Source organism: Siphateles boraxobius, unplaced genomic scaffold (genome assembly GCF_051911475.1).
Source record: "Siphateles boraxobius isolate OS27281-9 unplaced genomic scaffold, OSU_SipBor_1 533, whole genome shotgun sequence".
Classification (NCBI taxonomy): Eukaryota; Metazoa; Chordata; class Actinopteri; order Cypriniformes; family Leuciscidae; genus Siphateles; species Siphateles boraxobius.
The window spans coordinates 4,895-24,376 of NW_027509179.1; the positions used below are offsets into that span (position 1 = coordinate 4,895).

At 37.0% G+C, this 19,482-nt stretch overlaps 2 protein-coding genes and 1 pseudogene across 2 annotated transcripts; all 3 read left to right on the top strand.

The window, feature by feature from the left end:
- Positions 1–11,264: 11,264 nt before the first annotated feature.
- LOC143714351 (histone H1 pseudogene) lies at positions 11,265–12,019 on the top strand (annotated as a pseudogene).
- Positions 12,020–12,774: 755 nt separating this feature from the next.
- Positions 12,775–13,321, top strand: LOC143714354 (histone H2A). The gene has a single exon (XM_077205472.1). The coding sequence runs from the start codon at positions 12,805–12,807 to the stop codon at positions 13,189–13,191; it is 387 nt and encodes a 128-aa protein (XP_077061587.1). The 5' UTR covers positions 12,775–12,804; the 3' UTR covers positions 13,192–13,321.
- Positions 13,322–16,010: 2,689 nt separating this feature from the next.
- LOC143714353 (histone H3-like) lies at positions 16,011–16,495 on the top strand. Its single transcript, XM_077205471.1, has one exon. The coding sequence runs from the start codon at positions 16,018–16,020 to the stop codon at positions 16,426–16,428; it is 411 nt and encodes a 136-aa protein (XP_077061586.1). The 5' UTR covers positions 16,011–16,017; the 3' UTR covers positions 16,429–16,495.
- Positions 16,496–19,482: the final 2,987 nt, after the last annotated feature.

The following is a 19,482-nucleotide window of genomic DNA, read 5'->3' on the forward strand; positions in this document are numbered from 1 at the left end:
GGATAGATGCACTTTTGTGATGGATAGATGCACTTTTATGATGGATAGATGCACTTTTATCATGATAGATGCACTTTTATGATGGATAGATGCACTTTTATGATGGATAGATGCACTTTTATGATGGATAGATGCACTTTTATCATGATAGATGCACTTTTATGATGGATAGATGCACTTTTATGACGGATAGATGCACTTTTATCATGGATAGATGCACTTTTATGATGGATAGATGCACTTTTATCATGGATAGATGCACTTTTATCATGGATAGATGCACTTTTATGATGGATAGATGCACTTTTATCATGATAGATGCACTTTTATGATGGATAGATGCACTTTTATGATGGATAGATGCACTTTTATCATGGATAGATGCACTTTTATGATGGATAGATGCACTTTTATCATGATAGATGCACTTTTATGATGGATAGATGCACTTTTATGACGGATAGATGCACTTTTATGACGGATAGATGCACTTTTATGATGGATAGATGCACTTTTATCATGGATAGATGCACTTTTATCATGATAGATGCACTTTTATGATGGATAGATGCACTTTTATCATGGATAGATGCACTTTTATGATGGATAGATGCACTTTTATCATGGATAGATGCACTTTTATGATGGACAGATGCACTTTTATGATGGACAGATGCACTTTTATGACGGATAGATGCACTTTTATGATGGATAGATGCACTTTTATGATGGATAGATGCACTTTTATGACGGATAGATGCACTTTTATGATGGATAGATGCACTTTTATGATGGATAGATGCACTTTTATCATGATAGATGCACTTTTATCATGGATAGATGCACTTTTATCATGGATAGATGCACTTTTATGATGGATAGATGCACTTTTATCATGATAGATGCACTTTTATGATGGATAGATGCACTTTTATGACGGATAGATGCACTTTTATCATGGATAGATGCACTTTTGTGATGGATAGATGCACTTTTATGATGGATAGATGCACTTTTATGATGGATAGATGCACTTTTATGATGGATAGATGCACTTTTATCATGATAGATGCACTTTTATGATGGATAGATGCACTTTTATGACGGATAGATGCACTTTTATCATGGATAGATGCACTTTTATGATGGATAGATGCACTTTTATCATGGATAGATGCACTTTTATCATGGATAGATGCACTTTTATGATGGATAGATGCACTTTTATCATGATAGATGCACTTTTATGATGGATAGATGCACTTTTATGATGGATAGATGCACTTTTATCATGGATAGATGCACTTTTATGATGGATAGATGCACTTTTATCATGATAGATGCACTTTTATGATGGATAGATGCATTTTTATGATGGATAGATGCACTTTTATGATGGATAGATGCACTTTTATCATGGATAGATGCACTTTTATCATGGATAGATGCACTTTTATCATGGATAGATGCACTTTTATGATGGATAGATGCACTTTTATCATGATAGATGCACTTTTATGATGGATAGATGCACTTTTATGACGGATAGATGCACTTTTATGACGGATAGATGCACTTTTATGATGGATAGATGCACTTTTATCATGGATAGATGCACTTTTATCATGATAGATGCACTTTTATGATGGATAGATGCACTTTTATCATGGATAGATGCACTTTTATGATGGATAGATGCACTTTTATCATGGATAGATGCACTTTTATCATGATAGATGCACTTTTATGATGGATAGATGCACTTTTATCATGGATAGATGCACTTTTATGATGGATAGATGCACTTTTATCATGGATAGATGCACTTTTATCATGGATAGATGCACTTTTATCATGGATAGATGCACTTTTATCATGGATAGATGCACTTTTATCATGATAGATGCACTTTTAGGATGGATAGATGCACTTTTATCATGGATAGATGCACTTTTATGATGGATAGATGCACTTTTATCATGATAGATGCACTTTTATGATGGATAGATGCACTTTTATGATGGATAGATGCACTTTTATCATGGATAGATGCACTTTTATTATGGATAGATGCACTTTTATCATGGATAGATGCACTTTTATGATGGATAGATGCACTTTTATCATGATAGATGCACTTTTATGATGGATAGATGCATTTTTATGATGGATAGATGCATTTTTATCATGGATAGATGCACTTTTATGATGGATAGATGCATTTTATCATGGATAGATGCACTTTTATGATGGATAGATGCACTTTTATGATGGATAGATGCACTTTTATGATGGATATATGCATTTTATCATGGATAGATGCACTTTTATCATGGATAGATGCACTTTTATGATGGATAGATGAACTTTTATCATGATAGATGCACTTTTATGATGGATAGATGCACTTTTATCATGGATAGATGCACTTTTATGATGGATAGATGCACTTTTATCATGATAGATGCACTTTTATGATGGATAGATGCACTTTTATCATGGATAGATGCACTTTTATGATGGATAGATGCATTTTATCATGGATAGATGCACTTTTATGATGGATAGATGCACTTTTATGATGGACAGATGCACTTTTATGATGGATAGATGCACTTTTATCATGATGGATGCACTTTTATGATGGATAGATGCATTTTATCATGGATAGATGCACTTTTATGATGGATAGATGCATTTTATCATGGATAGATGCACTTTTATCATGGATAGATGCACTTTTATGATGGATAGATGCACTTTTTATGACGGATAGATGCACTTTTATCATGGATAGATGCACTTTTATCATGGATAGATGCACTTTTATGACGGATAGATGCACTTTTTATGATGGATAGATGCACTTTTATCATGGATAGAAGCACTTTTATGATGGATAGATGCACTTTTATCATGGATAGATGCACTTTTATCATGGATAGATGCACTTTTATGATGGATAGATGCACATTTATGATGGATAGATGCACTTTTATCATGGATAGATGCACTTTTATGATGGATAGATGCACTTTTATGATGGATAGATGCACTTTTATGATGGACAGATGCACTTTTATGATGGATAGATGCACTTTTATCATGATAGATGCACTTTATGATGGATAGATGCACTTTTATCATGATAGATGCACTTTTATGATGGATAGATGCATTTTATCATGGATAGATGCACTTTTATGATGGATAGATGCACTTTTATGATGGACAGATGCACTTTTATGATGGACAGATGCACTTTTATGATGGACAGATGCACTTTTATGATGGATAGATGCACTTTTATGATGGACAGATGCACTTTTATGATGGATAGATGCACTTTTATCATGATAGATGCACTTTATGATGGATAGATGCACTTTTATGATGGATAGATGCACTTTTATGATGGATAGATGCACTTTTATGATGGATAGATGCACTTTTATCATGATAGATGCACTTTATGATGGATAGATGCACTTTTATGATGGATAGATGCACTTTTATGATGGATAGATGCACTTTTATGATGGATAGATGCACTTTTATCATGGATAGATGCACTTTTATGATGGATAGATGCACTTTTATGATGGATAGATGCATTTTATCATGGATAGATGCACTTTTATGATGGATAGATGCACTTTTATCATGGACAGATGCACTTTTATGATGGATAGATGCACTTTTATCATGGATAGAAGCACTTTTATCATGGACAGATGCACTTTTATGATGGACAGATGCACTTTTATGATGGATAGATGCACTTTTATGATGGATAGATGCACTTTTATCATGGATAGATTCACTTTTATCTTGGATAGATGCACTTTTATGATGGACAAATGCACTTTTATGACGGATAGATGCACTTTTATGATGGATAGATGCACTTTTATGACGGATAGATGTTCTTTTATGATGGATAGATGCACTTTTATGACGGACAAATGCACTTTTATGACGGATAGATGCACTTTTATGATGGATAGATGCACTTTTATGATGGATAGATGCACTTTTATCTTGGATAGATGCACTTTTATGATGGACAGATGCACTTTTATGATGGATAGATGCACTTTTATGATGGATAGATGCACTTTTATCATGGATAGATGCACTTTTATCTTGGATAGATGCACTTTTATGATGGACAAATGCACTTTTATGACGGATAGATGCACTTTTATGATGGATAGATGCACTTTTATCATGGATAGATGCACTTTTATCTTGGATAGATGCACTTTTATGATGGACAAATGCACTTTTATGACGGATAGATGCACTTTTATCATGGATAGATGCACTTTTATGACGGATAGATGTTCTTTTATGATGGATAGATGCATTTTATCATGGATAGATGCACTTTTATGATGGACAGATGCACTTTTATCATGGATAGATGCACTTTTATGATGGATAGATGCACTTTTATGATGGATAGTCGCACTTTTATGATGGATAGATGCACTTTTATCATGGATAGATGCACTTTTATGATGGATAGATGCACTTTTATCATGGATAGATGCACTTTTATGATGGATAGATGCACTTTTATGATGGACAGATGCACTTTTAACATGGATAGATGCACTTTTATGATGGATAGTGTTGAAGATTTTATTATTTAGAAAACAAGTAATTTTGCTATATATTTGGACACAATTATTTCTTCTGTCTGTGACTTTGGATTTCCTCTGTGTATGTGAAAGACCTTGAATGGAATGTTGTTTGCTGCAGAAAATTCTATTCCGAGAAGTCACATGGTAAAAGACCTTTACCCAAAACTATCTATAGGGTGTGTTACCTTCTTTGGAAGAAGATTTATGTATATAACTCTGAACCAAAATATACTCGGGAGCGCACTGGAAGGCCAGAGGGCCAGTGGGCCGGAGAGCCAGAGCGTTAGAGCGCCGTTCTATGGAACGAAACGGCGTTCGAAAATAAAGTCTAATTATTTCTGGCATCAAAGATCTCTGCGAAGTTATTTTTCAGAAAGATTGAAAACCACAACATTAGATGCACTTTTATGATGGATAGATGCACTTATATGATGGATAGATGCATTTTATCATGGATAGATGCACTTTTATGATGGATAGATGCATTTTATCATGGATAGATGCACTTTTATCATGGATAGATGCACTTTTATGATGGATAGATGCACTTTTTATGACGGATAGATGCACTTTTATCATGGATAGATGCACTTTTATGACGGATAGATGCACTTTTATCATGGATAGATGCACTTTTATGACGGATAGATGCACTTTTATGACGGATAGATGCACTTTTTATGACGGATAGATGCACTTTTATCATGGATAGATGCACTTTTATGATGGATAGATGCACTTTTATCATTGATAGATGCACTTTTATGATGGATAGATGCACTTTTATCATGGATAGATGCACTTTTATGACGGATAGATGCACTTTTATGACGGATAGATGCACTTTTATCATGGATAGATGCACTTTTATGATGGATAGATGCACTTTTATCATGATAGATGCACTTTTATGATGGATAGATGCATTTTTATGATGGATAGATGCACTTTTATCATGGATAGATGCACTTTTATCATGGATAGATGCACTTTTATCATGGATAGATGCACTTTTATGATGGATAGATGCACTTTTATCATGATAGATGCACTTTTATGATGGATAGATGCACTTTTATGACGGATAGATGCACTTTTATGACGGATAGATGCACTTTTATGATGGATAGATGCACTTTTATCATGGATAGATGCACTTTTATCATGATAGATGCACTTTTATGATGGATAGATGCACTTTTATCATGGATAGATGCACTTTTATGATGGATAGATGCACTTTTATCATGGATAGATGCACTTTTATCATGATAGATGCACTTTTATGATGGATAGATGCACTTTTATCATGGATAGATGCACTTTTATGATGGATAGATGCACTTTTATCATGGATAGATGCACTTTTATCATGGATAGATGCACTTTTATCATGGATAGATGCACTTTTATCATGATAGATGCACTTTTAGGATGGATAGATGCACTTTTATCATGGATAGATGCACTTTTATGATGGATAGATGCACTTTTATCATGATAGATGCACTTTTATGATGGATAGATGCACTTTTATGATGGATAGATGCACTTTTATCATGGATAGATGCACTTTTATTATGGATAGATGCACTTTTATCATGGATAGATGCACTTTTATGATGGATAGATGCACTTTTATCATGATAGATGCACTTTTATGATGGATAGATGCATTTTTATGATGGATAGATGCATTTTTATCATGGATAGATGCACTTTTATGATGGATAGATGCATTTTATCATGGATAGATGCACTTTTATGATGGATAGATGCACTTTTATGATGGATAGATGCACTTTTATGATGGATATATGCATTTTATCATGGATAGATGCACTTTTATCATGGATAGATGCACTTTTATGATGGATAGATGAACTTTTATCATGATAGATGCACTTTTATGATGGATAGATGCACTTTTATCATGGATAGATGCACTTTTATGATGGATAGATGCACTTTTATCATGATAGATGCACTTTTATGATGGATAGATGCACTTTTATCATGGATAGATGCACTTTTATGATGGATAGATGCATTTTATCATGGATAGATGCACTTTTATGATGGATAGATGCACTTTTATGATGGACAGATGCACTTTTATGATGGATAGATGCACTTTTATCATGATGGATGCACTTTTATGATGGATAGATGCATTTTATCATGGATAGATGCACTTTTATGATGGATAGATGCATTTTATCATGGATAGATGCACTTTTATGATGGATAGATGCACTTTTTATGACGGATAGATGCACTTTTATCATGGATAGATGCACTTTTATCATGGATAGATGCACTTTTATGACGGATAGATGCACTTTTTATGATGGATAGATGCACTTTTATCATGGATAGAAGCACTTTTATGATGGATAGATGCACTTTTATCATGGATAGATGCACTTTTATCATGGATAGATGCACTTTTATGATGGATAGATGCACATTTATGATGGATAGATGCACTTTTATCATGGATAGATGCACTTTTATGATGGATAGATGCACTTTTATGATGGATAGATGCACTTTTATGATGGACAGATGCACTTTTATGATGGATAGATGCACTTTTATCATGATAGATGCACTTTATGATGGATAGATGCACTTTTATCATGATAGATGCACTTTTATGATGGATAGATGCATTTTATCATGGATAGATGCACTTTTATGATGGATAGATGCACTTTTATGATGGACAGATGCACTTTTATGATGGACAGATGCACTTTTATGATGGACAGATGCACTTTTATGATGGATAGATGCACTTTTATGATGGACAGATGCACTTTTATGATGGATAGATGCACTTTTATCATGATAGATGCACTTTATGATGGATAGATGCACTTTTATGATGGATAGATGCACTTTTATGATGGATAGATGCACTTTTATGATGGATAGATGCACTTTTATCATGATAGATGCACTTTATGATGGATAGATGCACTTTTATGATGGATAGATGCACTTTTATGATGGATAGATGCACTTTTATGATGGATAGATGCACTTTTATCATGGATAGATGCACTTTTATGATGGATAGATGCACTTTTATGATGGATAGATGCATTTTATCATGGATAGATGCACTTTTATGATGGATAGATGCACTTTTATCATGGACAGATGCACTTTTATGATGGATAGATGCACTTTTATCATGGATAGAAGCACTTTTATCATGGACAGATGCACTTTTATGATGGACAGATGCACTTTTATGATGGATAGATGCACTTTTATGATGGATAGATGCACTTTTATCATGGATAGATTCACTTTTATCTTGGATAGATGCACTTTTATGATGGACAAATGCACTTTTATGACGGATAGATGCACTTTTATGATGGATAGATGCACTTTTATGACGGATAGATGTTCTTTTATGATGGATAGATGCACTTTTATGACGGACAAATGCACTTTTATGACGGATAGATGCACTTTTATGATGGATAGATGCACTTTTATGATGGATAGATGCACTTTTATCTTGGATAGATGCACTTTTATGATGGACAGATGCACTTTTATGATGGATAGATGCACTTTTATGATGGATAGATGCACTTTTATCATGGATAGATGCACTTTTATCTTGGATAGATGCACTTTTATGATGGACAAATGCACTTTTATGACGGATAGATGCACTTTTATGATGGATAGATGCACTTTTATCATGGATAGATGCACTTTTATCTTGGATAGATGCACTTTTATGATGGACAAATGCACTTTTATGACGGATAGATGCACTTTTATCATGGATAGATGCACTTTTATGACGGATAGATGTTCTTTTATGATGGATAGATGCATTTTATCATGGATAGATGCACTTTTATGATGGACAGATGCACTTTTATCATGGATAGATGCACTTTTATGATGGATAGATGCACTTTTATGATGGATAGTCGCACTTTTATGATGGATAGATGCACTTTTATCATGGATAGATGCACTTTTATGATGGATAGATGCACTTTTATCATGGATAGATGCACTTTTATGATGGATAGATGCACTTTTATGATGGACAGATGCACTTTTAACATGGATAGATGCACTTTTATGATGGATAGTGTTGAAGATTTTATTATTTAGAAAACAAGTAATTTTGCTATATATTTGGACACAATTATTTCTTCTGTCTGTGACTTTGGATTTCCTCTGTGTATGTGAAAGACCTTGAATGGAATGTTGTTTGCTGCAGAAAATTCTATTCCGAGAAGTCACATGGTAAAAGACCTTTACCCAAAACTATCTATAGGGTGTGTTACCTTCTTTGGAAGAAGATTTATGTATATAACTCTGAACCAAAATATACTCGGGAGCGCACTGGAAGGCCAGAGGGCCAGTGGGCCGGAGAGCCAGAGCGTTAGAGCGCCGTTCTATGGAACGAAACGGCGTTCGAAAATAAAGTCTAATTATTTCTGGCATCAAAGATCTCTGCGAAGTTATTTTTCAGAAAGATTGAAAACCACAACATTAGATGCACTTTTATCATGGATAGATGCACTTTTATGATGGATAGATGCACTTTTTATGACGGATAGATGCACTTTTATCATGGATAGATGCACTTTTATGACGGATAGATGCACTTTTATCATGGATAGATGCACTTTTATGACGGATAGATGCACTTTTATGACGGATAGATGCACTTTTTATGACGGATAGATGCACTTTTATCATGGATAGATGCACTTTTATGATGGATAGATGCACTTTTATCATGGATAGATGCACTTTTATGATGGATAGATGCACTTTTATCATGGATAGATGCACTTTTATGACGGATAGATGCACTTTTATGACGGATAGATGCACTTTTTATGACGGATAGATGCACTTTTATCATGGATAGATGCACTTTTATGATGGATAGATGCACTTTTATCATGGATAGATGCACTTTTATCATGGATAGATGCACTTTTATGATGGATAGATGCACATTTATGATGGATAGATGCACTTTTATCATGGATAGATGCACTTTTATGATGGATAGATGCACATTTATGATGGATAGATGCACTTTTATCATGGATAGATAGATGCACTTTTAGCCAGGACATTTTTTAAATATAACTCCGATTGTATTTGTCTGTAAGAAGAATAAAGAATAAAGAAAAGAAAAAAATCATATACATAAGGTGGCTTGAGGGTGAGTAAATCATGGGCTAATTTTCATTTTAAAATGAACTACTCCTTTAAAACCTTGTGTCACTTATGTTGTCAAAGTCTCAGTCCAACCAACCAAACAAAGCTGGAAACACTGATACTGTTAATTTATGAATAAAATAACTCTATCGTTGTACAATCAGTTTCAAGAGCAAAATTATATTAAGAACATTGATGTTCAAATATGTTGTTTTAGGTTGAGAAGTTTCTCAGTTTTGGTTCAGAGTTAAAGAGAGATGGAGTATGTTTGGTTTCACATGTGAATCAAATAATATCCTCACTAATATAGTGAAACTTGAGGATAATGATGATTTATAGAATTAATGTGTGTCATGAGAGACCCATTTCTTTCCACAAGAACAAGAGTAAGAAAAATATATTCCTGGGTCAAAAAAACTAAATATAGTCTGACCAAAACTCCAACATCTGTGCAAATATATCAAACATATACTGTATGAATTAGTTTTTAATATTGGTTTAATCAAAACATAACAAAATTACAACGAGTGACCTGTGCTTTATTATTTACATTAATTCATCTAGCAGATGATGTTATCCAGATACTTATGGAAGAATACAGTCTTAAAGAGGCAATGATAAGATATTCAATGCAAAGTTTCAAACATTGTCCAGAAAAACACAAGCTAGAACAAGGAGGGAAATAAGAAATAGTGAGGAAAAATTATTTTAAATGAGAAACTCATTCAGATGAGCTTTAACACAATCATCATTCACAAGCCGAAAACTGAGAAACAAATGACGATTTACATTTATTATTGACGTGATATGATGTACATCCGCTTATGAAAACAAGTAAAACATTAATTGTGTGTGATCAGACGTATATATTGATGATGATTAGGATTATAATGGCATAGATGAGAGTCACAGACAGACTCTGGAGGATGTTCCTGTGCTTCAAGCGGTCCAAAACAACATCTGTACCAAAGCCTCACGACCCCCACTGATGCTGATTTCATTAAAGTCTCTTTCAGACTGTTTGCTGAACACACAGAGGACGCCTTCAGACTTTTACACACTTTTACATTTAAACTATCCATCACATTTACCCTTGGCTTTTCCCCGCGGCTGATGCTCGCCTTGGATTTGATCTGACGGAGGCAAAATAAACATTTCCTCTTCGTGTATTTTAGTCTCTAATGAAAGCCCAGAACCTCTGCTTGGTGTTCACTTTGTTTTGGCCGAGACAAACTATTTTATCGCTCCAGTTTTGGCCCAAATGTTAGAGAAGAAAACACAAGAGTCCGCGGCTCGTGCACGCGCACAGACACCGAGCGGGCAGGTTGAGTCTACGAGGTTCTCATGTGTTGTTTAAGATCGCAGCGCCGCTCATTGATCGCTGAAAGCAGACCGTGTGTGAAAGTCTATTATCATCCGATCAGAGAGAGACAGAGAGAGATGGCAGAAACCGCCCCCGCACCGGCCGCTGCCTCCCCGGCCAAAGCGCCCAAGAAGAAGTCCGCTGCGAAAGCCAAGAAAGCAGGTCCAGCCGTCGGCGAGCTGATCGTCAAAGCGGTGTCCGCGTCCAAGGAGAGGAGCGGCGTGTCCCTCGCCGCGCTGAAGAAAGCGCTCGCTGCCAGCGGCTACGACGTGGAGAAGAACAACTCCCGCGTCAAGGTCGCCATCAAGAGCCTGGTGACTAAAGGCACCCTGGTGCAGGTCAAAGGAACCGGCGCCTCGGGCTCCTTCAAGCTCAACAAGCAGCAAGCCGAGAGCAAGAAGAAGCCCGCGGCTGTTAAAGCGAAGAAGCCCGCGGCCAAGAAACCCGCTGCCGCCAAGAAGCCCAAGAGCGCCGCGGCAAAGAAGCCCGCAGCCGCTAAGAAATCGCCGAAGAAGGCCAAGAAACCCGCAGCCAAGCCCGCTAAGAAGGCGACGAAGAGCCCCAAGAAGGCGAAGAAGCCCGCGGTCGCTAAGAAAGCAGCCAAGAGCCCGAAGAAGGCCAAGGCTGCGAAACCGAAGGCGACAACGCCTAAAGCCGCCAAGCCGAAAAGGGCAGCTCCCAAGAAGAGATAAAAACCTCTTTGTTTCTCAACGGCTCTTTTAAGAGCCACCCACTGACTCTGAGTAAAGAGCAAAACTCGTGTGTTATTAAAGCAAACAGCCAAGATGAAGTTAGGCCACTTGGTCTCGTGCAATCTGAACGAAATACTTTAATATAAGGCTCATTAGTTAACATGAACTAATAATGAACTATTCTTCTACAGCATTTATTAATCTTAGTTAATATTAATTTCAACATTTGCTAATACATTATTAAAATCAAAGGTTGTATTTGTTAACATCAGTTGATGCACTGTGAAAAACATGAACAAACAACAGCTGTATTTTTATTAACTAACATTAACAAAGATTAATAAATATGTATTGCTCAGTGTTAGAGTATGTTAGTCAATACTTAACACACTTTATATCTAAACTTAGTCAAAATAAATTGATTACAGGTAAAATGGCCAAAAAGGTTATGAGGGTTCAGACAGTGATCACGGTTCAAATAAGATTTATAACAGTACAGAAAATATATGCACAACAGAATTGTGACAATACAAACAACAATAAGCAGTGATTTAACTCCAATATTATTCTGTACAGTATCAGACGTTAATGTGCGCAGAATATAGTGTGTGAAAGGTGAAGCACGTTTTGGTAACAGCGTATAATGTGATTTTGATTACTTTTTACAATTTTGTACAAATATTTAAGTGGTTTCATCTCTTCTCTCTGCATAATGAAGGGGGGTTGGGCTTCGGAGGGAAGTTCAGTGATTGGTTGAAATCTTCTCAGACTCTAAGCCAATGGGCGACTGGCTCTCTCGTTTAAAGACAGTGTGTGGACGCGCTATTATTCATTCTGTTCACTTCGTCGGTGAAGGTTGTTGATCTTGAGTGTTAAAATGAGCGGCAGAGGCAAAACCGGCGGCAAAGCCCGAGCGAAGGCCAAGACTCGCTCGTCCAGGGCAGGGCTGCAGTTCCCCGTCGGCCGTGTGCACAGGCTCCTCCGCAAAGGCAACTACGCCGAGCGCGTCGGTGCCGGAGCTCCTGTGTATCTGGCGGCTGTGCTCGAGTATCTGACCGCGGAGATCCTGGAGTTGGCTGGAAACGCCGCTCGGGACAACAAGAAGACCCGCATCATCCCCCGGCACCTGCAGCTGGCGGTGCGCAATGACGAGGAGCTGAACAAGCTTCTGGGCGGAGTGACCATCGCTCAGGGCGGCGTGTTGCCCAACATCCAGGCCGTGCTGCTGCCCAAGAAGACCGAGAAGCCCGCCAAGGGCAAATAAGCGCTCAGTCTGGCTCTCTGGCGACCAACGGCTCTTTTAAGAGCCACACACTTCATCGGAAAGAGCTTTTCTGTTCAAACTAATGCATAATATCGTTTGGTTGAGGACAATAATTAATGATCTGTTAAGCTCCCCCCCACGATCTCTTTTTCATAATGTCTTATTTCTAATTGTTTAAAAAAAGGGGCGATATTCTAAGAATTTATTAACTTGTGAAAATGTATTTCTCAAATTAAATATATTTAATATATTATAAAGTGATGTCCCTCAGTCTGAAAACCAGGCATAATAATTTAGACTAAATCATTAATTAATAAGATGCCCATTTGTGATTTAATGGAAATGACATCATTCAGGCTCCTTTAGCAGTGCAGAAGATGGTAAGTAAAGTATCAAAGTTTCTATTCATATATTTAGGTTTATTATATTGTCTTTTACAAGAGCTCCGACCCAGACACACATCTGCAGATTTACCATTGTTTCAGGGGTTCAGCTTTTGTTTCTCACTTCATTTATGAATCATTTGAATAAAATGGTCATGGTTTAAGTAACGATATAATCATGCCAACTCATAGTTTAGTTGTGAATATAATATTTGATGTAATGTGTCACTGAAACACTGAGGAGCGTCTGATCACTTCAGCAGAAAGACTTTATTGTAGGGGTGTGCAAAGCAGCCGGTATTTGTATCTGTATTTGTATTTGTTGAGGGGGAAAAAGTATTTGTATTTGTATTCGAGTAAAATCCAAAATAGGCGTAAAAATCTAGTTTTTTTGCGTTACACTTCTAATTTACGTTATAGTGTAAGTATTCTTTAATTATATAAATCCAGCAATGAACATATAGCCTACCAAGGAACGTCATTGAAAAGAAAATAACATAACAGCCATTACCTCATCCATGGTTAAACCAACAACTAATAAAATACCATTGTGAACATTATGAATCCCACCACCACCCGTCCTTGTTGGAGGACGCTGAACAGACAGAATAAGTAAGGGATAATGTATAGCGAGGCGGTTGATTATGAGCCTGACGCGAAGCGGAGGGGTCTTGAATCAGCCTGAAGGGTTTGTATTCGCTATAACAACCACCTCGCTATACATTATCCCTTTTACTACATGGCTACCTACCAAATAAATCAATAATTTGACTCAAAATATTGATTTAAAAAGGAGTTTATTGATTTTAAAACTATTGTATTGCTTCCGCTAAAAAAAATAGTCCGTTCCGTCTCTACGTTTAGAATCCATGGCAACGCTCTGTTTTTCGTGGCAACGGTGTGTTATACTTAGCAGTGGTCTGTTATTAAGAAATAACCATGGAAATAACAGACCGCATTCTACATTAGAATTCAACCAAGCCATGTAATAAAAACAAAAACATAATAAAAACGCTCAGCCGAGCCCTCTCTGTTGCTGTGTGGAGCAGCCTGTGTCAGTCACCTCTTGTCACTCACTCACTCGCGCACTGCGGTCTCGTGAGGAAACGCAGCTTTTTGATATAAAGTTTTTCTTGTTCCCGAATACAAATATTTTCTAAAGTATTTGTTCGAAATAAGTATTCGTAAAAAACACGTTATTTGTGCCTTTCCGAATACCGTATTCGGGTTCGGCTCCACCCCTACTTTATTGTTCATGAAGAAAAGATGAACAGAGAGAAGGGCAATATATGAGAGAGAGACTAAATTAAAAATATCATATTAAGGCAATGTCTCCCTTCAAACCGGTTACAGTCTTTAACCCGACACACTCATCTCAACTCTTCTTATGGGGAAAATATGGAAGATGATTAAAAATTAAGGCCTTTATTGCTGATCACTGACATGTTAAAGACTAACACAATAAAATAGTGTTTTTAGTTAAACATCTTAATTGAAAACAGTTTTTATAAAGATAAAAAAAGAGACCACAGACAAACAATTAGTCTATTTTTAATATCCGCCCCATAAAGATGTGAGAATTATCATAAATATTACAGTTGTAGTTATTAAATTGTTATAAGGGACACATGAGCATTAGATGTTTGTTGTATACACTGTAAATAATGTTTTGTGATATTTACTTAAAAAAATGCTACCAATATTAGTCATATTTCTTTATGAAGTTTTTATGGAATCCTGAATAAATCATGTAAAATTCCCTAAATTATTTAATCTATGATTTTTTTTTTCTAAATTAATTTAATGTTTTTAGTGAAATAAGCTTTTTATTTTATTTTAGGTTGAGTCTCAAAAGTATGTGAAGTAGTTATATTATATCATTAAAATATTTTTGCACAGAAACAAACTTGTACTGGACTATCAATTTAGCAAAGTTATTGCTCAATGAACAAAGCAACATGTTTCAGAGTATTAATATATGCAGTTATTCATAACCATAAACCCTAATCTTCTGCTCAATAAAACGATCAAAACTTCAACATATCAGAAACTCTTTCAAATGTCAATCATAACTGAACATTAAACATTAACAGATGTTTCCCTTTACTCAAAAACACATCAAATATCTGGGAATTAAGGCCCGTGTTTCAGAACAAATAAATCCAGCAATGTGAGAATAAAGCCTATGGGTTTGTTACACTGATTGAAGAACAAAGTAGTAACTGAACAAAAGCGTGTTGAGCGGGAAACCGCTTGTTTGAAAAGAGGAAACGCGCAGTCATTGATTAGCAGTCATAAGCATACGTCACACACTAGCCAATCACAACACTCTGCATCATCGTGACACTGTGAGCACGTGACGGTCCAATGCTATAAAAGCAGGCGTGTACCAGAACGTAGCATTTCTAGCTGGAGCAGGACCGAGAGGGGAGAAACTGCAGCGATGGCAAGAACTAAGCAGACCGCTCGTAAATCCACCGGCGGCAAAGCCCCGCGGAAGCAGCTCGCGACTAAAGCAGCGCGGAAGAGCGCGCCCGCCACCGGCGGTGTCAAGAAGCCTCATCGGTACCGGCCCGGGACCGTGGCTCTGCGGGAGATCCGCCGCTATCAGAAGTCCACCGAGCTGCTGATCCGCAAACTGTCTTTCCAGCGGCTGGTGAGAGAAATCGCCCAGGACTTCAAGACGGACCTGCGCTTCCAGAGCTCCGCGGTCATGGCCCTGCAGGAGGCCAGCGAGGCTTATCTGGTGGGTCTGTTTGAGGACACCAACCTGTGCGCCATCCACGCCAAGAGAGTCACCATCATGCCCAAGGACATCCAGCTGGCGCGCCGCATCCGCGGAGAGCGCGCTTAAACCCGCCGCTGCTGTGCACGCGCGTCTAAACCCAACGGCTCTTTTAAGAGCCACATCACTTCCTGTAAACGAGACAATTTCCATTTTAATGCTGAATATAAAGCAACCGGGTCCAATGCAGTGTGGGGTTCGATCTCAGTAAATGCCAGATCTGAGTAACTATGAGGGGAAACATCATATGCAAAATATACTATTTCCAGACTCTGGCCTTTTATACTGTTTCCTGAAATATACAAGAGCCATTCCACTGAATGAGTGACGTTTCTGTCCCCGGGACATTATATATGTATAAATGTATGAACTTTCAGTCGTGTTCGTCAAATGTAAAATAACAGGAGTGAGTAGAGTTCTTGGTTTTGATTCAATACTGTAAATATTAGTTGATAAAACTCATAATTCAGGTGAATAATATAGTAAGGTTGCAAATGCTTAAATCGTAGACATTAATATTATAGTTTTACAATGTGAACACCATACTTCCAGGGAGCCAGTCCACCATGAAGAGACTTAAACGTTTTGTCTTATATTTTGTAGTGATGGAGAACTACTACTATTGGGATCTCCCAGTCACGTGACCCCTAGCCGCGTGTCAGCCATTTTGATGGAATACATCCGTCAGCTACTCAGTGGGAATGGATCTATTATTAGGGGTGGGCAAGATCCATTGCCGTGGGTAATATATATTATTATACTAATAATATAATTACATAAAACGTTTTGACATTGGGCTACAGTGTGTTAGGTAAATGCATTTACCAGTAACCCCAGATAGCAAGCACAGTTGGGCCAATTCCGGCCGAAATACGTTACTGTCGGCTCACTGTCGGCATCGGTGAACAGATAATGGGCCAGATCCGAGCCGACTGTGCATAACACATCTGGCTGACTGACGGCTTTTTCTGTATGGGCCAGTATCGGCTGAAAGCAGTTGTACTAGTGTCAGGTCCATACTCAGTGTATTTACCATCAGCCCGAGTTCGTTTTGTCACAAGCGGGCCACTACTAGAATTAAGGAACTCAGCCGCCTGAAAAAAGGTTTTGGCGGTTAATTTAAATCCTGAGGGGATCATGCAGACGCAGACCGACGATTTCGAGAGGAATCATTCAGCTGAAGAAAACGAGTAAGTAATTTAATTCATTTATTGTTCTAGTGTTGTTTGATGTTTTAACTGTAAAGATAAAAAATAGTTTGTTTTAATAGATGTTTGCGATGATAATTGTGTCTGTAACATCAGAATACCCTTCGGTTCCGGAGGGAGTGTTGATGAGAAGGCCTATAGGCATAGGCCTACGTCTCTTTTTAGGATGATTGTGTATTTTTTTTATTACAAAAACTGCTGTGATGTATCCAGTGCACTGTAATGTTAGCTAATTAAATGATATTGAGTTATATTCCATTTTGTTTGCTAAAATTTAGTCAGTCAATTCGTCTTTTTCAACGAGTGATTATCGTAGTAAGTTAACGTTGCGCTTTCAGCGCCGTATTTCTCTATTAAGGCAACTCTTTCTGATTTGATTCACTAACCTTTCAAAAGAGTCATTTATTTGTGAATCGAACTACACTGACCACCATGTCATTGCTCCATTAACTTACACCCGTGTAAGTTACACTCTGAAATTAAACAATTATTTTGTTTTAACACTGCTGTGGGGAACTCCGAGTCCGAAACAGAAAAGCGTTATAGATAACGTTACATAAGAGAAGCTGCCAAATAAGTGCAGCTTCTTGATTCATTGTCTTTGGCACGTCTTGTGTTCTTGAATGTAACGTAATCTGCTTTAGAGCAGGTGCACTTCAGTGAAAGAAAATAATTAAAGCGTATCTCTGTATTACTTAATTAAAATGGCAGTTCTTAACATTTTTACCGCAGTGGGGATGTTAACGTTACTATGAATATAAGCGAAAGTAAACTGAAGTTTCATCTGAACACACTGTTTGGAATCTGACACCAACAGTTTTACAGATATTTTGGTAACACTACAATAAGGTTTCATTCGTTAATATAAGTTAACTAACGTTACATTATTTAACATGGACTAAGAATGCACAATACTTAAGTATTTATTAATCTTAGTTCATTTTCATTTTGACATTTACTAATACATTATTAATTAATCAGTTGTATTTTTATTAACTAATGTTAACAAAGATGAATAAATACTGTAAAAAATGTATTGTTCATTGTTAATGTTAGTTAACAATAACTAGCTTATTTTTAACAAATGAGACCTTATTGTAAAGTTTTACCGATATTTTAAACTGCTGCGTGAACTTCTGGCAACAACATTTGTCAAACCTATGTGCTTAAACTAAAGCTTAAGATTTAATATTCACCTCACAATTTCTATTCCTTTATTTAAAAGATGCAGTTCAGAGAAACCCTCATGTCTAATGCTGCAGAAATGGAGATCGATGGATGAACTGGCAACAGATCGAGGGGCAGACACAAGATAAGTTTAAATCTATATTAAAATCACACCTCTTTAACGTAGCATAAACATAACACACTCTCACATTTCTATAATTTACATCCGTTAAAGGTAGCTTACACCAAATGTACTTGTTACATCATAAGAAGAATGGCATTTACGCTAATGTTAATCTCTCTGTCTCATTCTTATCCCAAGGTTAGGCTACTGTAGTCAGCCGGATCTAGTCCGCATCCAGACCAGATGGTGGACCTCCACCCTAAGATGACCAACAGCCTGAATGCCAGACGAGAACATCACAACTAGACGGGACCTAGAAACAAACTTCTGTGAAGACCTCGTTGACACAACAGTCCTCGGCACAGTCATCGGATCAGATCCACGAGAACAGACCAGTCCACCACACAGACCAAACGGCCAGCTTCAACTCCCCTCTCATCAACGCCGGCGTGATCTCATGAAGGTAAAAGAGTAGCAAAACTCCAGAGCATGTAGATGTGAATTTGAGAACTTTGAAAACCTGTTGAATGTTGAGATTTTTCACTCGCAGACAATAATCACAAACCTGTATTCTGAATTTGAAGCTGCAGACAAGTAGTCACAAATGTGTAAAATGCCATTCAC

Coding starts and splice junctions, on each gene's coding strand:
- LOC143714354 (XM_077205472.1), top strand. CDS start 12,805: ATGAGCGGCAGAGGCAAAACCGGCGGCAAAGCCCGAGCGAAGGCCAAG.
- LOC143714353 (XM_077205471.1), top strand. CDS start 16,018: ATGGCAAGAACTAAGCAGACCGCTCGTAAATCCACCGGCGGCAAAGCC.